The sequence below is a fragment of the Thermobia domestica genome, chromosome 18 (genome assembly GCF_964235325.1).
Source record: "Thermobia domestica chromosome 18, izTheDome1.hap1.1, whole genome shotgun sequence".
NCBI classification, from domain to species: domain Eukaryota; kingdom Metazoa; phylum Arthropoda; class Insecta; order Zygentoma; family Lepismatidae; genus Thermobia; species Thermobia domestica.
The window spans coordinates 170,067,856-170,095,356 of NC_137471.1; the positions used below are offsets into that span (position 1 = coordinate 170,067,856).

Sequence of the window (27,501 nt, forward strand, 5' to 3'; positions counted from 1 at the left end):
GTTCTTTGATTTTAGCTACGTAGAATGGATTAAAAAAAGTCAGAATGGTTCGCTAAGATATCCTCTATACGTGGTGTCGTGGAGCCATTTGCTAGTACCTTCATACTTCTTTATGCGTTTAAATTTGCTGCTCATATTATCTCTTAACCTACATGCTCTTAAACAAGTAGAAAGAAAGTACGAAATAAATTACAAAACTATTTAGAAGCTTCAAAACCGGTTTTATTTGTCTGCAAATTGTGGAGTTTTGTGTTGAAAGATACAGGAGTTGTATTATTTTGTTTTTAAATGTTTATATGTACTGTTGGTACACTTTAGAAGTTTATTAGGAAGATACATACGTAATAGATATATACTTCAATTCAAACTTTCTACATCTAGAATCAAAGCAAGATAAAAGAACACGCGTTGACATTGACAAAATTTGTGAACTCCAAATACATCAAGTTTCTAGAACTCGAAATACATCAAGTTTCTTCATTACAAAGAAATGAAGTTGTTATTTCATTTTATGAAAAAGTTTCTTACCAAATATTAATGCTGTGCTATGTAATTAGTTATTTTATTTTCAAAAATACTTCACACAGAAAAAAATACACTACAAGAAATTGATAATTATACACAACTAGTGTCCAGCAACCAGATTTCTTAATAAATTTTACAGTCACTCACGAAGATACAATATGAAGCTCTGAAAGTCATTTTTAGATCCATGATTTGCCATTTTGTCCTAAAAATGCACTGATAATGAAAACAAGAACTGCCTCTTTATATATACAAATGTTTTTGTTTGCATGCAAATTTATGATCACAAGCCTGGGAATGTCATTATTTGAAATAATGTATAAATTGCATAAACTTGCTAAAATTCCAAAAACCAAAAGAGAAAACTGAAATACATCTCACAGATTCATGGATATATCATACCTTTATTCTTCTTAACGACATTAGATCAAAAATAGCAAAAGCGCCTCTTCTCTGTTACAAGTTTCAATAACAATGTAACATTACTAATATTACTCTTATCTTACTTCATTATCCACTAACATACCGTATGTGCGGCGAAATAATAAAGCCCTATGCAAATATTTCACATGCATCACATACATCAATAGAACCAAGGACTACACTTCTGTTTACTTACGCAGCGAAAAAAAAAAAGGTGCTGCAGTTCTCACCCTGAGCTTAAACCAAAGTTTGATATATAAGCTCCCTAAACTTATCTGCAGGTGAAGCATTTGCCATCCGCCAATACTAGTCAAACAAAAACAAATACAAACTGTATGTATATGCATTGATTCATTGAAATTGAAAGCGATAGAAACAGTTAATTGAAATAAGAAAACGTTATGAATGGATATTATTATTTATTATGGGTTTAATTTGTACTTTATGAAAATTACCGTATTCATTCTGTACTTTATACATACTTTTCCCATGTCAACTTAAAATTCAATGCAGAAATCGACGAAATTTCTCGATCTGCGACACTGCTTAAGTAGCATCAATCAAACTACATGCTTCAAATTTCCATATTTTGCGAAAGTTATAAGTTAACGGACAGTTGTAGTTTTCTTTTAATGAAGCAAGTTCAAAAATGTTCGGTAACATTCAATTGGAAAATAATAGAATGTTATCAAAAACTAAACAAAGATATCAAATAATTATATTCATTCACCTAAAATTGAATACTTTACTTACGCCAGTAACTAAACCTACATAAAATAAACCCTAAGTACAACGACTTTTATTAGATAAACACTAGTGAATTCTATCAATTCAAAACAAGAAAAGAAACATAAAAAAATATGCCGAAAGGAAACTTAAAATGGTATTGATTGATATAGCTTAAGAAAAACTATCACTTTCACTAAACATAAATTTTACGAGTTGAGTTTGATTGTGAAATCATGTTTGCATATTGCATTTTAAGCGTTTTTTATTTAAAATTTAATTCACCAGTGCAACTTGTGCCAACCTATTGCGGTTTGCAAGCGAGAGTTTTTAGATTTTTGTTCAAAAATATTAATATATCTGCATTTTCAGGGAGAAGTCTAGATCAACATGAATTTTTTTTAGCAAGACATGCTAATTTTTGAAGCCGATGTTCGTTAAGTTTCCAACATTCAAGGCTGTTGCCACTTTGCGAAAGACACTGATCTGATTTATAAAGAGTAAGCTCATCTGTTACATTAGGACATTTTGAACACGATGGAAATATTCCAAGCAAATAGTCTAATGCTGATGACCCACCGGACGATTGCTGTGATAAATCATCTTCTGATCCTTCAGATTCTACGAGCACATCATGAACCAATCTATGAATCTTTGTTTGTATTTTAAAATTCAGAAATGGTAATTTGTACTTTGGGTCCAAGAATGTTGCTAAGAGGTAACATTTCAGAACACTATTTGACAAAAAATCTGATGATTCAGAATCGGATAATGCATCGAGCTGAAGACGCTTTCCTAAGTCAACTGATATTGAAGATTTCAAGTTCTTAACAATTTCAGAATCTGAAGGACATTCCTTCAGGTGGTTAGAAATAAGACCATAGCCTAATGGTAAAGCAAAAGAAATGGAACACTTTTGATCACACATAACTGTTGTAGCCATTTGCAGTGGCTTCAGTACTCGAACGATATCTTCCATGATTTGCCATTTGTCTTCAGTTCATTGTATATTCCTTGCATCCATAGGTTTAGTGACATTTCTATCAGAGAACACTGCATTTATTGCTTCTCTTTGTTCCAGCAACGGTTCGATCATCCAATATACACTGTTTCAGCGAGTCTTTGTATATTGAATAAGGCGATGCTTTGGTAACTTCAGAATTTCTTGTTTCTTTTCAAGCGCGACTGAAGCAGTGGTGCTATGTTTGAAGTGCCCTACCACTTTGCTACAGATTGAAATTATATTTGTTACCTCGCTTTTCTCTAAACTGGTCAGTATGGATCGGTGCAATGTATGTGCCAAACATGATACATTGTAAACCGGCAACAAACGTCCAGCATTAATCATATTCGATGCATTGTCGTGAACTAATGCAACTACTTTGTTTTTGATGCACCATTCCTCCATACACAGTTTAATAGCATTAGCTACATTTTCAGCTGTATGTCGTTCTTCTAGTTCAATTGTCGTGAGAACAAAATCTTCTGTACAGAAGTTCGTATACAGAGCATGACATGTCACTGTAATGTAAGAATCTGTTGCTCGAGACGTCCATATATCTGTCGTTAAAACAACTGCTTCTGCTTTTTGTAGCCTCTGTTGTACTTGCTCTTTCAGTTCAGAATAGAAAAGCTGCAAGCGTCTCCATAGTGTCCGCCTAGACGGTACGCTATAATTTGGTTCAAGAAAGGACATTAACTCCCTAAACCCTTTCCTGGGAGTAGATCTGTTACTATCGTGTTTGCAATCCTTTACGCAATCTGTTCTTCATGTTCTGGTGTGCACGGCCGGCTATTTTTAAGATAATTTACTATTGATCTTCGTTCATACGTTCGCTTTTAATTGTGTGTTTGAGGAACTCGAATTACATCATCACGCGTTTCGTCATTGGTGACAGTTTCACAGGAAACTTTCACAGTAGTATCTTCTGACATATTTGTGGCCTCAACACAGCCTGATGGTCCAGGAGAATCTTCAGAACTATCCAAATACGAAGCTTCCACAAAGATACTGTTGAAAAAGAAAATGACACAATATTATGTTTAAGCAAAATCACAATGTAATTCTATGAACAAATTAAATATAAACTTATTTTAAAGACAAAAGCAAAAAAAATTATGAATATAAGCATTGAAACTTGTTTTAGTGTATTACTATTTGACTCATCAAGCCACTAATTGGGTATGCATGCAACAGTTGTTTTGACAAATTTGCCTCAGGAGATTTGTTCGGACTTCCGCTGTCTTGAAATTAGGGTGGTTGGAAACTGGATGCCGTTCTGGTCACCAGCAACCTTGTAGTAAGTTATCAGAGAAGGAAAAATATCTTCCATAAAAAAGGAGATTCCATTCCATCTCGCCTAACGATTTATCAGTCACTGATATCTCCAAGAGAAGAATGTCAGCTATTTTAGGTGAGATGGGAATTCACATCTTGCCTAATCCCTTCTCGCCTAAAATGGCGGTAAGACACAAGGAGGGAATTTCTGCACTAAAGAGAGAATTCCTCTACTAGCATTTTAACCAGATATTTTAATCAATATTTTCAATTTCTGTCAACTTTAATATAAATATTTAATAAGTACTATACAACAAGAAAGCATAGGGGAGGGGGACGATGAAGTGGATGGAGTTCACTTTTGGTTTGTTTTGGAAAAACTGGAAGGTGCTTAGCAGACAGGAGCTAATCAGAAACAGGATAGAAATATACAGGATAGAAATATACAGTGTTTCAAAACAACATTGACAACATTTGGGAGCAGATTGCTGACACCAAGATAAGACAAAAAGTATAGACCAACCTGGGTGTACAAATACTTCCTTTCGGTACTATGACCAGCCAAAAATCTGTCGGAAAATGAAAAAAAAAAAAACATAACTTGATAACGAAATGTCGGATCGAAGTTGGGGGAAAGGGAATATTTATTATTTTTAGCCGTAGTTTCCATTAATACACAACTCGATGTGGTACAGGGCGGGGGCAAGGGTCACCCCAAAGAAATTGAAGAAATCCTGGGATAATTTATTAAACGTTGAGTATAATGACATACGATTAAACTAACTAAAACTAAAGACGATGTTTCTACTAACAAAAGTCTTAGAACGTGGTCCAAGTTACAAGAACCTCGTTAGAATTCGAAAAAGGAAATATTACGAATTTAAACATTGCCCTTACTGTACATAACATTATCCCTTAAAGCCCCTTTTAAGGTAAAATAAAATAACGAAAGTTTTGGTTTGTTTCAGTTTACCGCCCCACGGTTATGCCATGATGACTAAAGGAGACTTGGACTTACTGATTATAATGGAATCTGAACCACTTTTTCCGTTCAAGTGTATCCCACCGGGAACCGAATCCACGCGTGCCGTAGGCAAGCTTGTTAGCCACTAGACCAAGCGGATGTCCAAAATAACGAAAGTTAAATATTAAATGAAATATTACATGATAAAACATACGACGGTATCTATCCCTTGAATCAAATTACATAAGAAAGAAAAGTGTTTAAATCTTCCTACCTTAACGTGATGTGTTTTGTAGAACCAGAGATTCCAGGATCGTCATCATCTTCTGATTGAATGTTCCGTGCAATCACTTTGTTAATACAAGACATGTGTTTAGTCCTCAAGTGCGATAATAAAGCACTTGTCGATCCTCCTTTGCATCTAAGTACTTTTTTACACAAGAAGCATTAAGCTTCTTCTCTAGTCTTGGCACGTTCAGAGTATTTCCACACTTCACTTCGTGACATATTGTGATTTGCTTCACCTTAATTGCTGCTTTCACCCTTATCTTGCAGGTCACTGAAATGAATATTAAATGCTTGCTCAGTGCGTTTGCGCAGTTGACCTTGACAATCGTTGCACCATATGCACCTGCAAATGTTTACTATCAAAAGCTCGACACATTATAGGCTTAAGACTTTTAGGTTCCAAAACGTTCAAATTAGAATAAAGTACATTTGAGGACGTTATACGTTATCAAAAACGTTGTTTAGCATTTTGTTTTATATAGTACAGAAAATGACATTTTCGTACATTTGATTACCAGTATATTTTAACAATGTTAGCTATTGTGCACATCGAAACATCTTTTAATACAACAATATTTTAGTTTTAAGCTAACATCTTTTAAACAAAATAAAATATTAATAGAACTTTCCTTACCTGGAGTTGTTAATCAAATCTGGTACAAGTAACATTGCCAAAGGGGGCCAAGGAGGCGGGCGCTACCCGTAGGCTATACCTGCACCCCAGACTGGTAGTATATATTAATATTGCGCAAATAATGTGAAATTAACCTTTTCAGTATAACCCTCCTCAAGTAAAATGGATCCAGCCTTCGATTGTGTCCCCAAGAAATTAAATCTGATACTGTAACTGGTGGTATAGCATATCATAGCCAGTTTAGAACTACAATGAACCTAATATTTTTATTTTACTTATTTATTATTTTTAATTTTCCTATTTTTAAAATCAAATGCACTTCACTTTCCTAGAATCACACTAAGGGAGAAAATAATACCTATATGAGGAAGAACATACCGCGTAGAGAGAGCCTTGTTATTCCATTGTTCAAAACTGTTTGACTATGAGAGGCTAAATCAATATTTCGTGCGTTGATATATATATATATATATATATATATATATATATATATATATATATATATATATATATATAAACGGCAACTTAGGGTATAGATTCTAAACGCGGGGGGACTCCGTCCCGACTTCGAGAAAATATGTAGGCGTCGCCCAGTTCCTAAAAAAAATACAATGGAGAAATATAGGAAGGGGGAACAAGCGTGACGTCATGCTGCTACCTACCGTCCTCCTACCTTTTCAGATCCACTTTTACCCCTTTTTATGACTCCCAAATTAGAACATTTTAGATGGTTTAAAATTCTTGTATTTTTGATCATAGCAACTTGACCTGTAAAGAAGACAAAATTTCTCCATTAACTCTACAGGAACGAAATAGGATCATCCTTAAGAATCTGAAGCTTCGACATAACACTCCATTTGTGATGTGTGTCACTGCATGAGACCACTGCGTGGTAGCGATTTGTGTTCATGCAAAGCAAAATGTGCGTACATCAGCACAATACAAAACTGAAAAAAGCTATTTATTAATGCTTATTTTCATTACCGCAAACTAAACGCAAATATTACGTTGTGTCGAGCTCGAAAACCGCTAGTGAATGAGGGCTCAGAGCGCTTCAAAAGATTGATTTACACAATAATTTTGTACTCTGAGTCCAGGAAATGAACACCAATAGGGCTACATACATTTCAATTTCTTACTGGTAAATAGTTATCCGGACTTTTGGTATCCAGTTCTCAAACAAGCCAAAAAGTTCGCTATAGTAGATTAATTCAACGACGGTACTAAGAAAGAGCTGTTTCAAAGAAACAATACACAGTAATTTTTGAAAAGGCGGTTGATGAGCCTCCAAAGGAATGCCTCCGTCTGTCTTTATTCGTGAAGACATTAATCAAGCAATTTTTGTACTAGTATTACCATTTCTTCTATCTACTACATAATATTACGCAACTCTATCATACAGGGCATAGTGTTTCATTTCAGTATTCTCCCCATTAAATTGATCACTTGTGACTATAAATATCTATATATTAAAATGCTAGGTTTATATGTTTATGTGCAAAGAAAAGTTTATATGTTTGTCTCCAATCCTTTTGACAATGAGATCTCGAAAACCACAAGTGCTAGAATCGAGCCAGTTTTGCTGGTCGATTCCAAATTTTGTGTAGATTGGCCCAGTTCCAATTGAATATTTAAAAAGCATGGCCATTATTTCTTTAATACATTTTTTAGGGTACACTGGAAGTGTTGACATTTTAAAAAATAACACATTCTATAAGTTATACACTCCAACACAACATGTTTGTATACAGTGGTTGTATATTTCTCAGGCGTTTGTTTCATGACCAGGGGAGCGCGGTGGCTCAGTGGTAGAGCGTTCACCTCTGGTGCTTGGGGTGCCGGGTTCGATCCCAGCCCTCGCCAAGTGAACTTTGTGGTGGACAAACACCGTGCTCGTGGGTTTTCTCGGGGTTCTCCCGTTTCCTCCCACTTTCTTCATTCCACCATTTCACTCATCTCTCATTATCACCGTCTCCTTTAGCCTAACCAGCATAACCGTGGGACGTAAAACTTAAAGATTTCATTTCATTTCATTTCATGACCAATTGATAATGAAAATCGAAGAAAACTATTTCTCGAGTGATGGAGAATCTTTAATATTTAGAATGTTTTGCTAATGAACACCATATATCAGTGGCATTGTAATAAATTGTGTAGGTAATATATTTGCTTATTACATACTGCATGCAAGAAGAAAGAAAGCACTGATCATATATGAATTAGAAATTCCAACCAGAAGTAGGCTCAATCTTGCAAACGGTGCGAGATATTGAAAAAATCTCTCCTTTGTGGTACCCCTTGGCGATTTTTATCAAGACGTCTTTCATTTGTGTATATAAGGGGACATGTGCAGATGTTGTAAGGAATGACAAGGAGATTCATGCTCATATGTGAATGATGCGCTGTGTAGAGAGTGCAGGTTAAGCTAGTCTAATTAAAATAAATCCAGGTTCTGAAAATCTATTGATAATAAGGAAGGTAATTGTATTCGAAACAACTAGAGATTTACAGAAGAGTGAATATTGAATCGAAGGAAAAACATGTTTTTAAGCGTAACTAATAATAATAATAATAATAATAATAATAATAATAATAATAATAAATTACCGTTATAACAAAAATCCCAACTGGGTTTTGATGAAAGTTCAAACTGGATTAAGGTAGAAGCTCAAAGGTAGTTCTTGATGAAAACGGAAGCCAATTTTGATTGAAAACTAAGCCGATTTAAAGATCTAAGACATATGTAGATTCTCAAGGAACCAATACTGGATTCGGTAAACATCGCAATGGTTTTAGTAAAAACTAAAACTCAAAACTGTTCTGGAAAACACATAAAATTGTCTGTGGAAAGGAAATGGGCTCCGGAGAACAACGAAAAATATTCTGGTCAGAAATGGAACCAGTTTTGAAAAAACTGATACAGGTTTTGAAGAAAAACTGAACCGGCTTTGAAGAAAACCGAAATCGGTTTCAGTAGAAAAACCGTACCGGTTTTTGAAGAATACAAGAACCGGTTTTGGAGAAAACCAAGCCGGAAATGAAGAAAACCGATACCGTTTTTTTTGGAAACCGAAACCGGTTTTTTGAAAATTTTTAAAACCGGTTTAGGTTTTCTTTGGGAACCGGAAACCGAAAAAACAGGTTTCTGTGCCTACCACTAGTATATACTGTATGTGTGTGTCGCCTTTTTAAGCGTATGAGTAATTGTATGTTTATCTGTTTATTTATATATTTATTTATTTATGTGTATTTATATATATTTATAATATTATTTAATTATTTATGCCAATTAATTGTTAGTTTAGATTATTTGTGCTAAGATCGTCCTTTTGATGTGTGTGTGTAATTTACAACAGATAGGAAGCCTCGGTATAGGTAAATACGAATTAGAATACTTGAAGTGGATTGGCTGCTGCCAGGAGCCAATCAGAAGCAAGATATCTCAGCTCTTGTGTGTATATAAGACTGCACGTTTCTCATGTATCTCATAGTGTCTGATGAAGCCAAAATGTTAGTTGGCGAAACTGTAACACGTATGTAATATTTTTATGTGAATATACTGTTTTGCTCAGCAAATATTTTGTTTGTGCTTAAGTATATATAAAGCAAAGATTCTACTTATGGAAAATATTACATGTGTAAGAATAAAATAGTATTGTAACGCCGCTAGTGGCGCATCGAGCCGGAAGCTTCATATCGTGTGGAATGAGTTGATAGCCGGTAAATTTGCAATTAAGTTTGGGAGTGAGATGCGTTTTACTGATAAGTAATGTGTCAAATTGTTCCTCGTGTAATAGTTGTTAAAATATGAGTTTATGAGGTAAGTACAAGAGAATGTTGAGAAATAGAAATAAAAGTCATAGTCAAATAACTAGATACATGATCACTATGAAGTTAAATAATTGTTTCGGGTGGAGATACATGAAAGTGCACGCACGTCTCACCTTTTCGATTTTGAACATAATGAGTTAATAGTGGTACTACAAGTTTCGGCCTGAATTCTTCTGGAGCAAGCCGAGACTTGCAATTGTAGCTCTATCTCGGAGGCGGGAATTGATACCAAGTTTTGCAGATTGGAACTTGTTGCAGATTCGGACAGTTTTCATAGAAAAAGGAAAAGTGTGCACCTCTTTGTAGGATAACAGGTTCATAGGTTGCTTCTGTTAGTAGGATGTACTTTGTTTTCTTGACAGCGTTTACCTGAGAGCAGTGTTGCCACACTTGGTACAATTGCATGAAATTCAACCCCTTTTCATTCATCGGCCTGTTGGTACCACGCTGGCATTTTCAGCCCTTTTTGTGAAAAAGTTGGTACAATTCTACTCAATTCAGCACCATTTAACAAGTACTTGTCACATTTTCAAAAGTGTCAGTAAGACTTTTCCTACAGCTCACGTTACTCATACCATTGTGACTTAAAATGATTAATAATGTGTTGTGATGTCTTTCAGGGAAGGTTCTAGGACCCTGAACCGGTTTTACATTATGTCAGTTTACTTACCTTATATTCTCCTTACAGTCTATTATCCTCCTTCGGTCTTAACATAAGCGAGAATACGGTGGATAAATATACTTTATTATTTTATATTAACGTACTGTTTACACACGAACTCGGAGATGATTAATTTGTTCCTCGTTTTATATATATATTTTTCATATATGACCAGAATGCCGCTTTGGTTTATTTCACTTTGAAATAAAGGCGGGTTTGATTTTCTTACAATACATACCGAAGATAACCGTTTTACCAGTGGCGGATCTAGCCTGATGCCGGGGGCCTAGCCTCCACTTTTTTAGGTGACAAAAATAATTTAATCTATTACATATATATTTTTGAAAGTTTATAGTAAACTCATCATATAACTACTTATCATAGCCTGAGTTCTGCCTGGCCCCCGTTTTTACCTTCTACCTAGGTAGATCCGACACTGCGTTTTCCCTTTTAATTTGCGGCCTCTGTTATATTTCCTACATGTGAGAAAAGTTTCATTTACTTCCACGGTTTTTCGGGGCCCTACTTTTTGGATGTCTTTGAGTTGACTTTGAGTTTAACGTCCCGTTCAGCAGCGAGGCTATATGAGACATGGACCTACTGATTAACGTGGAATTCGAACCATATGAGCTCCCGCCGGGAATCGAACCCAGGTCTCCCACGTAAAAGGCGCGTACGCTAACCGCTTAACCACGAAGGAGCTCCTTGGATGCCTTTGAAAAGTAATTTTTAAAAAGAGGTGTATTGATTTGTACTCTTGGAAGAGGGGGGTCTTCTAGAACTTTACCTCATTTAGTTTCGTGTTATAGAGCCATGTATCACACTGGTATAAAGTAATTAATTCAGCCCTTTTTGTTCCAATTTGGTACTACTTTTCAGCCCGTTCCAGAGCTAGGACTGTGTCAACACTGCCTGGGAGAGGAATTGGTCGTAATGAGCAGGATTGTTCAAATCGGCGTCTCTTCTTGAAAATTAAGATTTGTTTATGCAAAAGGTCGTTGATAGTATCCTGTGATGTTCTCAGAATTCGAATTATGTACGTTGGTCCCTGATTGTTCCGAATACGGATGCATTATTAAAGGTGTATCCCACTTCAGGAAGTTCAGCCTATATATCAAGTGTTATAGATAGAGGGACCCCTCGTAATACTATTGACATGGTATGTGGCTGAGGTTGCTGGTGTCGGATGTTGTTGAGAGAAGTTAAAGTTTCAGTTTTCCTGAACATTTCGAAACTGGATTGTCACGAATTATTTTGCGAAGTTAGCCGACTGTGATTTAATGATGAATCCATTGTTTTGTTTCTACCATTTGCGAAATATCTTTGCGTTGCCGATACTGGAGAAGTTAGAGAAGTAAAACCTTCGAACTAAAGTACATTGGATTGTAGTTTTGCTGTAGCAAGCTGTAAACAGGCTGCAGAGGAGGATAAGCTGGTTGAAGTCAGAGTCGGAGCTCAAGATGCTATGTGCATTTGTATGCTTCTTAAATGGTGGTGAACTCGTTGATGATGCTTGGTGGTTGCCACTGATCGGAGAACGGGAACTTGGTTCAGTGTATGCTGAGCATGAATGAAATTGTGTAATGAAGAAAGAGGGAGGAAACTGGAGAACTCCGAGGAAACCCAAGCACACGGTGTTTGTCCACCACAAAGTTAACTTGGCGGGAGCAGGGTTTGGACCCGAGACCCCATGCATCAGAGGTGAACGCTTTACAACTGAGCCACCCCGGCAATTTTATCTTCAAAGGATGTATGAAAGACTTTCCATCGTCAATTATCATATGCGGTCTAATAACCGAACTGAAACAGTATCCAAAACTATGAGATGAGAACAGGATAAGAGTGAAAATGATGATAATGATGATCAAAAATTATACTACTTGTGTACTCCAGCCAGTACGCTCGTGAAAACTCTCAATTTCTTGCAACCTGTCGCCTGTTAATGAATTAGCATCACTGTGCGCCCACATGAGTGCAATAAATAGAGTCTAGACTTGGCAGCTACGCCTCACTACATGCGCGCCAGCTGAGAAAGTATGTGAATGCACTACGGTTTACCGGCAAACCAAAGTGGCTAGCAACTTATGAGAAGGTTGCGCCCTCTGTAACGTGAGTGATGGAAAAGAATTAATTTACAAAGCATAAGTGGAGATCTGTGCTCTATCGAAATTTTACAATTATACGGTATAAAAACTAACAAAAAATCAAAAAGAAAAAGAAAAATGGGCGTATGGAACTTTGATCCTTAGCATTATAATGAAAGTAAAAATATATAACACAACTTAATATAGACAGATTGATTCAATATAAATACAATACAATTAGAGAAAATAAAAAATGAGTAAAGGGGTAACGAGGACGGAGAATGAGGGGAGGTGCGAAGCACAAGTTAAAACATGTGTATTGTTAATCAGAAAAATGAATGTGTCTTTTGCGTAGGGTCATCTCTATGTGATGATGGGAAACGGATAAGCCAAACTGAGCAGAAAGTGATTACTTTGCAGGATATGATGGATGAAAAAGTGGAAGATGCTAATGAATAACATAATCAGATATAACCTTCAGCCCCAGATTAGCCCCAATTCGTGACTTTTTTTGAATTATTTGTAAACAACTGCAACATCAGTTTACTTATTTGGTATGTTAGCAACTTTGGGTGAGACACTTGTCGGTTTCCGGGGAAGATGTGGATTTCGTATTTATATGCCTAAAAGACCTCCAAAATGTGGAATTAAAATTTTTATTCTTGTTGCTGAAACATTATACTACACAACAAATATAGAAGTGTATGTGAGAACACAACCAGAAGGCCCGTTCCAGATAGATAACAAACCTGAAGAAGTAGTGAAGAGATTGTGTCAACAGATTCATGGTTCATCTTGCAAAGAAACTTTTTACAATAATCGGTTTACAAGCTGCAATTTGGTTAAATAAATGGAATGGGACAGTAAGTTAACTATTATAGGTACAATTCGTAAAAGCAAGAGAGTTGCCCCCGCGTTTGTGAATGCCAAACGGAGGAAAGAATACAGTAGTGTATTTGGTTTTCATTAGTACTGCACCATTGGTTCGTATGCATCTAAGAAAAATCTGTGTTTAGTGCTGATCTCAAGTATGCACAATGACGTCAAATTAGATGAGAGTACCAGAGATAACAGAAAGCCAGATATCGTCACATTTTACAACGATACTAAAGGTGGGGTGTACATAGTAGACCAGATACCTACTGAATATGACGAAGAAAGAAATACTACACGATGGGAAATAACGTGATTTTATCACTTCTAAAATGTAGAACCGACTAATAGTAATGTTATACATTCAGCGAACACAGCAAGTTTTTCGGATTGACTCTAGAAGATGTTTCTGTAGCTCCTCATGTAGGAAAGCGAGGACGATGTTACATGTATAAACACAGTAAGGCCAGATATCTTGCCAAAAGTGCTGTAAGTGGTTTTGCCTAAGTCACGCAAAAATGATGTGTGGAGACTGCTGCAGAATTGAAACGTGAATATACCGCTATTACGAGAAATCCTGGTGTACTTCTTTCTAGTTAATAAATATTTTATTTTCAGTACCGGTATTTAAGCAATAAAATAGTCACATAATTATCGAACTTAATTTTAACAAGAAAGGTATTGCCTCAATAAAAATGTACAGTTTCGCTTAAAGCGCATCCACTGTCTGGTGTTTGTATATAATATTGTAAATATAATACATATTTAAATCCTAGTTCACATCTTATCAGACAAAAATGTTCCTGGGTTTATGAGGCAAAATGTTACCATTCATAAAAATTTTTTTCACCTTACCACTATACGGTTAGAAACAATGAATCTCACGAGGGTAAAGTGTACTGGCAGAGCGTAAATATTAGGGAAAAGGAGTATGCTGATAGCGATTTGGTGTGGGGTCTAAAGTGAGGTAGTATATATTGCATGAATAAAGGGTGCTGAGTTTGGAAGCGTTTGTTGACATACGTGAGATTTACTTTTTCGATATATTACTGTAATATGGACAAGTTATGCATTGGTATAGCTCCAGAGTGGGACTAGGTAATCGGACAATGAAAGGTATGTGGAAAACTTTTGGTTAGAAGGTCAACAGGTTTTTTATAGATTTTGAATAATGAAGCTATCCACACTGTAAATCTGTATGTTAAGTTTGGCAGTAAGAAATCTTTGTATATACTTAGGATCGTCTATGCATAAAATACAAAAAGACGGCATCAAACCGCAGAAAAGTTAAAGTTCGAGCTACTGCTTCGCGAAAAATATTTGAGCTATCTCTATGCTTTATCATTTCCATTGTGAACCCAGTAGTAAGGCAACGGCTAGAGTCTGCGTTTGACAGTTGGAGATGCAGTGAAATATCGTTATCATTTATTGGTAGAGAACACTCAATTAAAATAATTTACAATGTTCAACTCAGATGGCAAGAAAAGAGTGAGAGTGACTTGGACAACGTGATCCCACGCTAGAGAAGTGTGCCAAATCAGATATTTTATATTCTGCGTTTAATGTGGTGATGTACAGTAGAATGCTGCTCAAAAGTGCAGTGAACGGAAAACCATCTTTAAACTATACTACAAAAATGTACAAAGTGTTACAAAGAATTTTACAGATTCTGCCGTAAATATATCTGTTTAATATTGAGCGAAACATGTCTGAAAATATCGATAAAGAACAGTGGAGAAATAAGAACGCAAGACCATAAAGGCGGATTGTTTGTAGTATTAAAATTAATGGGACAGCAGACCACAGAATGATGTCGTATGTGAGTGTGAAACTATTTGAGCAGAGGTGTGTCCAAAAACAATCTTCGTCGGGTGTTTCTGCAGACCATATAGGAACAGTGCTCAAAGTTTATTTGAAAGATGCCACGAATCATTTCCAGATGTTGTCAGGTGACAAAGTTGCTCATTTTGGTGACTATAACTTGAGCTTAGATAGGGATCTACAATAAACATGGGATAACGTCAGACACAAATGACATCCGTTTGTCGACCATTCTACTCAAGCACTCAATTTGGAATAGTACAATTTTCATAGCACGAGTAAAAATAACAGCTTAGATTATACCATCTCTATTCCTCCAACATAATGCGACAACTCATAAACTCTCCGCACGTGTGAGATTTTTGTCTTTTGTGGATTATCATTTAATTTGCAATATGTGAACCTTGAGTAAATGCCTTGCTAAGCTCTTTGCATGTCTTTGGTGACTGACTTGTGTTCAACTGCATCTCAAGTTTTGAGCGTAGACTATATCGTCTTCCACACCTCCCACGCGTGACGTTTTGATCCTGTCTGGTTCAGCACGTATGAACGTAGAATAAATTATAATCCAGGATTTTTGCAAGGTGAGATTTTGCTACTGTCTATTCACATATGTGTAGCCAATTTTGAACGTAGATTAAATGCCTACCACACTCTTTTCATGTATGATGTTTTACTCCTGAGTGCATTAACATGTCTCTGGCCAAACTTCAACGTATATCAAATGACATACCACACTCAGGGCATATTAATGCATATTCTAATGGCTATTAACATGTGTAGCCAGAGTTGAACTTCGATTAAACTTCTAACCAAACTCTTAGCATACGTGACCTTTTTTCCTGTATGGATTAGCATGTGTGTAACGAAACTTAAACGATATTTAAATTCGCCATCACACTCGTAGATTGTGTGATATTCTGTTCCTCTGAGAATTAACATGTGTGTAGCCAAACTTGAAGGTTGAATTAATTTTTCACCACACTGTTGGCACGTGTTTGGATTAACATGTTTGCAGCCAAACTGGAACCTCGATTAAATGCCCAACAACACTCTTGGCATGTATAATTTTTTTTCCTGTGTAAATTAAATAAATGTAGCCACACTTGAACGTAGTATAAATCCTTTACCACACGCTCGGCACGTGTAAGTATATTCTGTGTTAACTAACATGTGTGCACCTAAACTTGAACAAAGACAAAGTGCCTTACCTCACTCTTGGAAGGTGTGATGTTTTTCTCGCGTCAGGTTGTTCTCCTGTGTGGATTAACATGTGTTTAGACAAATGTGAACGTTGAGTAAATGCCTTACCACACTCCTGGCACATGTGACTTCTTTCTCCTGTGTGGATTAACATGTGTCTAGCCAAATGCGAACGACGAGTAAATGCCTTACCACACTCCTGGCACATGTGACTTCTTTCTCCTGTGTGCATTAACATGTGTGTAGCCAAATGTGAACGATACCTAAATGCTTTACCACACTCTTGGCACGTGTGAGATTTTTCTCCTGTGTGGATTAACATGTGTCTAGCCAAATTTGAACTTTGAGTAAATGCCTTACCACACTCTTGGCACGTGTGAGGTTTTTCTCCTGTGTGGATTAACATGTGTTCAGCCATTTGTGAACGTTGAATAAATGCCTTACCACACTCTTGGCAAGCGTGAGGTTTTTCTCCTGTGTGGATTAACATGTGTGTAGCCAAATGTGAACGACGTGTAAATGCCTTACCACACTCTTGGCAAGTGTGAGGTTTTTCTCCTGTGTGGATTAACATGTGTTCAGCCAATTGTGAACGTTGAATAAATGCCTTACCACACTCTTGGCAAGCGTGAGGTTTTTCTCCTGTGTGGATTAACATGTGTGTAGCTAAATGTGAACGACGAGTAAATGCCTTACCACACTCTTGGCACGTGTAAGGCTTTTCTCCTGTGTGCATTAACATGTGTGTAGCCAAATGTGAACGATACCTAAATGCTTTACCACACTCTTGGCACGTGTGAGATTTTTCTCCTGGGTGGATTAACATGTGTCTAGCCAAATTTGAACTTTGAGTAAATGCCTTACCACACTCTTGGTACGTGTGAGGTTTTTCTCCTGTGTGGATTAACATGTGTTCAGCCATTTGTGAACGTTGAATAAATGCCTTACCACACTCTTGGCAAGCGTGAGGTTTTTCTCCTGTGTGGATTAACATGTGTGTAGCCAAATTTGAACGTCGATTAAATGCATTACCACACTCTTGGCATGTGTAAACTTTTTTTCCTGTGTGGATTAACATGTGTGTAGCCGAAGTTGAACGTTGATTAAATGTAATGCCACACTCTTGGCACGTGTGTAGTTTTCCTCCTGTATGAATCACCATGTGCGTAGCCAAACTTGAACATACTCTAAATTCCCCGCCACATACTCCACATATGTGAGATTTTTCACCTGAATGCACAAACTCACCACTTGACATAGTTGAACGTTGATTAAAGCGTTTATCACTATTATGGTACGTACGACGCTTTTCACTTTCCTGCGTCACCATATTTGTTGTCAAACGTGATCGATGAAATCCTTTGCCAAACTGCGTCGAAGTATCAGATTCCTCATAAGAATGAGAGATGGGTTTATTCAATGTAGTAAACATATTCCCTTCTCCGTGGAAATCAAAGATGTTATCGCGCCTGTAACAAATTCAACAAACAATGAAATGTAAATGGAGATAATGATTAAGTAGCAAGTAAACATGTAATCATTCGCTATATTACATGATAAAGTTACGCTATATTACATGTTTTATTACATTAAATATTGTAGAAATATGAAATGGAGTACCATATCACTATTGTCTCAAAATAAGTTGCTGTAGTTTGTTTCACTATATCAAATTAAACTATAATTTATATCGTGGCGGACATAAGTCTATGACCAGGTATTGTCGGCTGCCTTGACACAAATGCACAGCATGGGAATTAAATCTGTCTTATCTCTAGTTTCGTGTGGAGAAAAAAAAACAACTTGCGATCCAAAGGTTTAAGAACAACTCAACGTATTAATAGAAACTGTACGGAAGATCATTCACTTATGTCATCATAAAAGGAACACGAAAGGCGTTTTGAAACCAATTAAAAAATTACATACAACTTTCCAAGCTGAGGCAGAGAAATTTAAAGTAACAAGACTAAAGACGAATCATTTACAGCGTTGTAATCGTGGTTCAGTGGTCTAGTAGCTTGACCAGTTATCTCAACGATCTTCGATCGAATACACGTCAAGCATTTTTTTTTTTTTTACTTTAGGAATTTTGATGGAAATAGATCGGCGATAACACACGCTTCATTACATTCAAATATTTGAATACTCGTTTGTTTCAGCACTTGAAATATCAAGTTTTCAGGAGTAATACTAATAATAATAACATTTATCTCGAAGAATATTTAAAAATTAAAAAATTATTATCGCTCAGGTCGTACCATTACAAGCAGAAACGTGATTTTAGGCAAAAAAAAAAAAAAAATAGTTTTGTGTAATGTTGCCCATGAAAAGACGAATTTCTCATCTCGATTCTAAATCAAACCAAACAAGATCGGGATGAAACATTTTCATTCGAGACGGGACATGGTTAACTCACACTATAGTCATGCTTTGGAGATGAGAATCGAGACGAGACCAAAACTATCGTAAACATTTCTGAAACTTATCTCGATTCTAGAAATAGTGTAAGCAACAATTGCTCTGTAGACAGAATCTTTTGTTAGTTTGTATTTCAGAGCTCACTGAATTATGATCTGTGTATATATTTTTGTAGCAAAGCTTTTTTAATTACATCTGCAAACTTCACAAGTTAGTTTATTAGAAGCTTTAGTTTTCAATTATATTCAGTTTTTTTTTTTTTTTTTTTTTTTGCAGTTTTTTTCCTGAAAACGTACAGTAGAATATATTCTACACGAAATATTAGCGGAAATCTTTCGTTTAAATTTGAGTAGCTGTAGAGGTGTCTCATGATGGTACATAACCCCTTTCCCGAAACCCCTTCGATATCTTCTGTAGCTTAGCCAGCATAACCATTACTTAAAAACAATTGTAATTACGGCTCTTGTGAGTTCAGAATCCCTACTTTCTACACGAAAATTATCTCGAAACTTTCCATTATAACATGTAACTTTCCTTTATAACATTTAGGTCGTTGTAGGGAAACTTACCGTTTTAACATGTAGCTAGTTGTAGGAACGTATCGAGAGGGTATGTGCTGTTGCTCCTGACACTTCTCTCCAATCCCGACTATTTTGTAACTTATGCCTTACGCTACGGGGTATTTTACAGGCTTTAATACAATGTGTCCTCATACGGAATTTGTTACCTATACTATTATTATTATTATGACTATTACTGAATACTTGAGATCTCAATATTACGTCCCCCTTCCGTAGCAAAGCTGGGATAAATGCAATAAACAAGTGACAAATCTTGGGAAATAGACGAAAATCAATGTGAAGGTTACGATTATATTTAAAAGAATCTAACAACTACCAAAAAACACGATTTCAAGCACATGGCGACCGTTTTCCGGATTAAATTATAGCAATCTTCCCACAACTGCTTTTACAATACCATTAGTTATACAGATAACGTGTTGAGTTTTGAATCTGATTAGCCTAGTGTCGACAGTCAATTTCCATCAGATCTTCGGCGAACACAATTAATTAAAAATAAAGCAGAGTGACAGATAAAAACAAGAAATGAGTAATGTAGATTTTTCATGTAAGTTAAGGAAATATGTTTTGACCTTGAGGGCAACAGAGAGGTTAATGTAGCTCATAAAAATTTTTCTTGTTGATTTTTAATTCTATGTAGATGTGAGTGGATAGCAAACAGCTGATTGGGTATACACACACACATACATGTTTTACACTATGCACCTTTATGTGCATTTATGAATAACAGTAAATGTTTTAATACTAATACACACTGAGCAAGGCTATTTGATAATATGTAAAAAGAAAACAGTATCACGTGACAGTTTCAACACATTAACTGTGCAAACAAACAGGGAACATACAGAGAATGTTTCGGAAAGCAGGAATTAGGACGTACAGGAAAAGAAGAAGCAGAATAATTGAACTAGTCAGAAGAAAAAAGAGAAAAGCAATAGCGAACAAAGATCAAGGGGGAGTAATATATAAAGTAGGATGCGAGGAGTGTAACAAAATTTACAAAAGAGAAACAAAAAAAATGCAAAAAAAGGATTAAACAGCACCAGGATGATGTAAGATTGAAAATGGGCAACAATGCGATATACAAGCATCAGAAAGAAACAAACAACAGGATAGGGTGGGAAGGAGCAGAGGTCATAAAAGTAGAGAACAGGACTTTGGTGAGAAAATAGAAGGAAGCCAGAGAGATTATGAAAGCAGGAGGCAAGGTGATGAACTGGAATGCAGGATTCTCGATAAATAAGGACTGAGAGAAGATTCTGCATAAAGAAGAAGGAATAAAAAGGAAGAAGAAAGAAAAAGAAACAAAATAACAAGGAAAATAAGGATAACTAGAGGACAGGACGCATCCAGCGGCAAAAAGTAAAACTTTAATTAGACACGTGTGCAGCTAAAAAGTGAAAGTGAAAACCAGACAAGTGTTACTTTTTAAAGAAGGGGCGGAACCTAATAAAAATTGATCTCCGTACAGTATATATAAGTGATGACCAACTCCTAGCAGCCGGAAGGAGTGGAAGTCTGATGAACACACAGTTATTGTGTACAAACTGTCACGTGATACTGTTTTTCAAATATTATCACATGGCCTTGCTGAGTGTGGTATTGTGTATTAGTACAAAATGGAATCAAGGCCTGATAGAATAGTTATAGAAAATATTTTATATATGGTACTAGTTTATATCTGTGTTAATTTTATATTGAAGCACTTCGCAAAGTGAAACCTGAGTTGTGAAAAGAAGGATTGGTTGGTAATGGTCGTAATATCAAAATTCATAGTGTTTCATGTTTTAAGTGCATGTTTCTTATTTTCGTATTAAACTCAGACATTTATATTTTTGTACTTTGAATTAGTTGCTCGCAATTCAAATCAATATGGAGGATAGTGTTTTAGAACAATTTCAAGCAATGTTGACAGAGGAATTAGAGAAACAATTAGAAACCATTGCTCAAAAATTGTAATGAATATTGGATGTCTAGGACAAAAAATACATGAATCAGTAGATGAACTTCAAACCCTGTAACAAAACGATTTGGGAGCATAGGAAAGAGCGAATTGAATGCCAAAGCAGACAGCTTACGTAATGATATCAAAGTAGCCAATAACTCCTTAACTGAAGTACGCTATGAATTGGTTAACGCGGCCAATCATGTTGATTCAGTAACTGCTGAGTTTAAAAATAGTGTAGCGGAATGAAAGAAAGGTCTCACTGTGTTCTATGAATACATGCGAACGGCACAGTTTGAGTGTAGGCAAACCAACAAATTAAAAGAGTGCAAGGCGAAAAGAAACCGTAAATACTCTTGAATTCAAGGCGGCCCAAGTTGGGAAAGATATGTGCCAAATAAACCAGAAAGTCGATTACAGTCAGGAAAAGGAAATATGCAGTGTATAGATAGCTAAAAAGAAGAATCGTTACGCGTACCTCTGGACAATTGTTTCTAATGTAATTGTTTTGCCGGCAAGGAATACCGATGTTTCACACATGATAAGCGGTAGCGTTCAGGTTGCGCGTATCCGCCCTCTCGAAAAAGCCGGGGAAAACTAGAGTTAAATTGATGATTTTGTGTGATAACGAAGTTACAGTGTTGTCGGTTTTGTGTCGCAGGCAAATGGTTTTGCGCGAGTTAACAAATTCAAATTTGTCTTTGTAACAGTGTATGTCTAAGGTAAGTTGCATTTTAGTGCTGCAAATCTATTCCGACTTTATCAGCTTTGAGTATTGTAGAAGGAAACAACTTCAAATTCACAATAGACCCGCCAAGCGAATTGTGTTTTACGTAGTGAAGGTCTCGTATATAAAATATCGGTCGGAAATGTTTACCGTAAAGAAGCGTAAAAGTATCACTTCCAATAAAGCACACGTAGTCGAAAGTATATTTCGGTTATAGAACCGAAATGTAACAGCAAGGTTAAGAAGAAAATAAGATGGCCAATGATACCCAGTTGAGTTTTCGTAATACATTATTAACGTAAACTCGATTTCGAGGAGCATAATCAGTAGAATTAAAATGAGCAGACGTGATCATATCAGTACACCAGATGCAACATTTATTAATTTTCAGTTGCCGAAATGTTTGAATTTTCAAGCTAGTACTTCACTTTTGCGAAATTGTAAAGAGCGAAAATTTAAGTGTAGTGCTACTCAAAATGTAGACAAGTTGATTGCTCATGATGAAAACAATGTTCGTCGACCTCCGCGTACAGCGTATTCTGAGCACGCACAACCACACATTAGGTGTGCAGTAAGAAATAAGTTGAGAATAAAAGGAAAGAGTCTTGGTAAGCGTAATTCGGAACGCACTAAACTGGGTCAAAGACGAACTACATGCAAATTAAAGTCGAGTTGTAGGCGAGGTTATTTCGTGTCAAACATGCGGAAGAAGTATATATGGACTCCGAAGAGCACTAAAAAGCTTAAGCGAAAACACGTACGAACATTGTATAGTAAACTACACGGCAAAATATAGTAATAGTAAGCGCAAACCTAAAAAGAAATTTATGACAGGTATCGCAATGCAGCGTAAATCCAAACGTCGTAAAGGAAGGTGTGTTATTACGTGGAAGTTTAGCAAATACGCTGTAAAAAGGAGAAAAGTACCGAAATTAAACAAACTAACTGGAAAAGTACACGTAACCGTGCTAAATTACAGCTCACAAGCGTAACCGGCACAGATGGAAAATTAAAATCTTGGTACAAAAAAAAGCGTGAACTTCACCCGAACTCGGGATAAACCCCGGAAGAGATGAGAAATCAGAAATACAGAATTTGAACTTTAACTTTTAGATTGAAGTTGAAGTTTAACTTTTAGATTATGAAAAAAGGATTATTGTTTATTTCCCCGAATTTCGAAGGTTACTTTTCAGAATCAAAGTGTGTGCCCACCGCCACTGACGCACCAGTCCAAGAAACCATCAAAATCGCTCTACAGTCAGGTACGTTTACTTAGATGTCATGTTTTATGGTTTCCTTACAGCGTTTGGAGATGAAAGATGAATGTGGAAAGGAGAGGAAACACAGCATTGGAAATTTTAAACAGGTAATTGATTTAGAACGCCATTTCGGACTTTGAAATTGTAATAATACCGCACCAGTTTTGAAAAGTATGGCTGTCCCGTTTTGGATTTGGACCTTCAGTATCGAATTCTTATTAGGATGTTTAAGTTTTGTATTTTTTTTTCAGGTCTTTCCAGTTTTGGGAACCATACTTCATCATAAAATTTTATTATCAAATTTTGCTGAGTTTTTAATCATTCTCCTTTATGCTTATATTAACATTAACTGTCCCCATACAATCAAGCATTTAGAGACATGTTAGGCAATTAGAGATAAATACGAACATAATTAGAGAAGTACTAGTAATAACTACAATTAATCATAAAGTTAAAATTTTGGATAATTAAAAAAATGTGCTCTTCAGATAGTGAATTTTTTCATCTGATGTTGTGATTGTATAATGAGAAAATATGCGAAATTTGTAATGTAAGATTAAGTGGCCGTCAAAATACTGTAAGTTAAACACAATTTAGTATAATATTGAAAGTAATTGACAATAACCTTGAATTTGATAAAGTTGCTCGTTGAGTTGTTCGTCGTTCGATATATATATGCAGTTTACTATGAAAAGTCAATGTCCATTCAATGTGACTAATGATAACTGAAGTTAATTGACTTCAGAGAAAGCGATATTATAAGTTAAGAAGAGTTGAAGGTTAAAATATAGTTCATCCCCTAGGGACATCCTTACTTTCGTTATAAAATTAAAGTGATGAAACCAGTGCGACGCCTGGTTGGGTCCCAGCTAATATGCAGATTCGGCAATTGGCTAAAATTTCAAAATTTTGTTCTAACTTTTAATGTTTGGCATAATTAGAGAAAAGTATAATAGTAATAAAATTGACGTTCGAATTTTAGATTTTGATATAATAATTAATTTTGATTTGGATTTATAGAAAATAATTAGGGTTTTGATTTGGATTTAGAGAAAGTAAATTAAATGCTATTCTTTTTGATATTTGAAAAAAAGTCTTGTATTCTTGTGCCGGGAATCATAAACCGATCTAAAGAAAAAGAAAAAGGGAAGCCCGTTTACGATTCCACGGTACCCTTTACTACGATAAACACCGGATACTATGATGTATTGATAGTACAGAGTGCCTACGTCAGTTAGACAGTATATGGTAAAATTAAGGTTTATGTTATGAGAACAAATTAAGATTGCTACGTACGAGTAGGCCCTGGACAACAAAAATGTTTAATGAACAAGTTAATATTACTGTTATCTTGTGTTTCACTATTGTGACAAATGCTCTCGGATGTGACTTTATTCTCGATAAAGATAAGTGCAATTGCTAGTAAGTCACACATAAGTATTAGCTAGCGCTCTTTAAAAGGTTACATTTGTAAACCTACCAATTTTGTAGGTACGAGCGGGCCTGAAGTAATAAAATTGATTAAAAAATTGATGAATTGAAATGCGGGGCTGTAGCATTAAATCTCCTCCCAGGGTGTGTTTCTTGTCGTCCTCTTCATTATATTTATTTTCTTAAAATGCCTCCTCAAGGCCTGAATGTTGACAGCCCAATTGGGGTTCGGAAATTAACCCTGATTTGTCATGACTTGAATGCCGAAGGCATGCAACTAGGGTGGCATGTAAGGTCTTAGGGTAGAAGCGATTCATTCGAATCGTCAGGGACCCTGCAGGTCTCAACTGTAAGAGATTGTCAGCACGGTTGGTTTTAGGATCCAACTCATTAATCTGTATTTTTTATGAATGACTTACAACCTGTGTTGCCAACTAATTACGCACAGAATGGCGCTTCATAAAGCCTAACCGCCGTTTAACTAATTTATTTGTATTAAAATGTACAAACGGTTATTAGTTACGTTGTATAATGCAAGTTACGTTGTATAATATAACGAAACTGACTTAACATTAACGAATATTCTTTTAAAATCTGGCGGTCCTTACAGTGACTGCTTTCCATACCACTACAACAACAAACTCTCCCTGTAACTAGAACTGATGCTGACCCCCAACATTAACACCAAAATAAAGTTACATGTTCTATCGTAGGTGGTAGTTGAAACTTCGTGTATACAGTTCATGGTTTTACTGACGGAGGACTGTGAAACTCTCTTAATATTTTGTACGAAGTAATGACCGATGTGCAAAGTAACCCCTTGTCAAGGTAGCTAGTAACCACTGTAAGCGAAATGAAGTATCAAAATTTAGTGTGGCAAATCATAACATGGAACTATGAAAATGTTTGGGAATGAAGGGATCCATATAATTAAGAAGTTACGTCCCTAATGTATTGTGTTACTTTGGAACACAAATATACAAGCAAAGAAAGCATTTCAGCATGTTACCTATAAAATACTTAGGAACGTACAAGAACACATTCAACACGTAAGACATCCTAAATACAGAATTTTGCGCTATCCTTGTTTACCCACATTCTGCGTAATGTCCTAATCTGCATAGCAATCTTATTTTTACCGGCCATCTAGCACATGCTGGTTAGCGTTGTTTTTACAATAATTCATATATTATGTACGTTCACCAAGCCTTTAAAGTGATCCCATATTGAGAAATGCAGGTCCATACCCTAAAAAAGATTCCTGGGAATGTAAAAAGTCGACTTCCTTGAAAAAAAGAGTGCAGCTATGAATTGGACTGATGTACGGACCTCTACAAATAATGAACATCCATTGTTGGTTAAAATATTCTTTATCTTGTATTTTACTTATGTCTTTCGAAGCCCACCGGAAAAATGAGGCTAGACCCATTTGGGCTAAATTCTAAATAAAATCACAAACGTCCATAGTTTATGTTCGAATACATTACAGGTTTACATTTGTAAAATTTTAGGATAATTACCATTCTCATTATTTGTTATTTTACATAAGTCTCTATATAAATAAAACAATATCGTCGACCACCCATATTTTAAATATGTGAAACAATTAGTGAGAAATGTGTAACCAATAATAAAGAAATAATTATTTTATCAAGATATGAACTACATAAGAATTGTATGGATGGTATCTATCTTGTTATTATTTTTATTTGGTATGCAGCTTGTCTATGTGTCTCATGTCATTTCCAAATTGTAGGCTACTATCTTACGTTCATGATATCTCCCATACCTAAATATTTGTCGTGAAGTATTGCATTTAACCAACAAAATTTCCGAAACCATGTAACCGTATTATCAATCTGAGCCAATTAGTTAATGAAAAATTGAACATTACCTTTCTGGACGAACTGAATTTAAACTTTTTGTTGTTAATTGTTGGGAGTCATTAGAATACGACGCGCAAGTCTCCTGAACCACAATTTTTCTTAGCGTTTCTATATTAGTTTCAAATGCAGGATCTTCTTCTAGTGCTAATTCTGGTTTCACCCTATCAACGTTTAGTTTCACATCCAAAGAGCACATAGCACTATCCTTGTCCACTGACACCTCTCCTTCCGTTGTAGATAATATTAACTCTTTGTTGTCATTCTTTAGTTCGTATGTCCACCCTCTCCCTTCGAGCGGATCATCATGAGGTAAGTCATAAGCAATTTCTTCTTTGCACATCAATTCCAACTTAACAGAGGCCTTACCAGCCATTGTGAATTGAAATATAATAAGAATTTAACACTGTTCTTATACTCCCCTTATATTTTACTTTGCCAGTGATAATGAAATCATTTACAAGTACGCTCACAAAAGCAACTTTATATTTCCAATCTTCTTCTTCTTCCTCTTATTCTTATTCATCGGCCACAATTGCTCTCTCGGCAATTGATTGTTTATTTGTAGTAAGCATCACAAAAGTTTTGAATAGTATCATTATCACTGTATTGAACAAGAATATCGGCAATTTAGAATGGTAATTAAACGTGTAAAATGTAAAGATTAGAATAGTTGAAAAATGATTTTAAAAAAAAAGTAACAATATGTGTACAAAGTCATAAAACAGATAGAAAGTAGTAAGTATGATAAAGCGAAAATACGTGAAAAAAAAGTGTCGCAACTGGGAAAAAGTCAAATTTCAGGTTCAGGTTCAGGTTCAAGGTATTTTCCTTCCTTCTCTTCGGAAGTTTGGTTCCGGAAAAAAATAAAAAAAGAGAAAGTTAGTACTGCTCCTTTTTCATTTAGAGTTTTCCATTTTCTTTTTCCACCAAAATTCAAGAATTT

General features: G+C 35.7%; 1 protein-coding gene across 2 annotated transcripts; it reads right to left on the minus strand.

The window, feature by feature from the left end:
- Positions 1–210: 210 nt before the first annotated feature.
- On the minus strand, positions 211–27,342 carry LOC145675819 (uncharacterized). Of its 2 annotated transcripts, XR_014129220.1 has the most exons (3): positions 26,567–27,342; positions 5,191–17,780; positions 211–3,685 (listed from the first exon to the last, which is right to left on the minus strand). XR_014129220.1 is itself a non-coding variant. In XM_081746543.1 (2 exons), the coding sequence occupies exons 1-2, from the start codon at positions 26,929–26,931 to the stop codon at positions 16,316–16,318; spliced, it is 1,830 nt and encodes a 609-aa protein (XP_081602669.1). In that variant the 5' UTR covers positions 26,932–27,342; the 3' UTR covers positions 211–16,315. The 2 variants fall into 2 exon arrangements, 1 of the variants encoding a protein (XP_081602669.1); XM_081746543.1 differs by having other exon boundaries at positions 211–17,780.
- Positions 27,343–27,501: the final 159 nt, after the last annotated feature.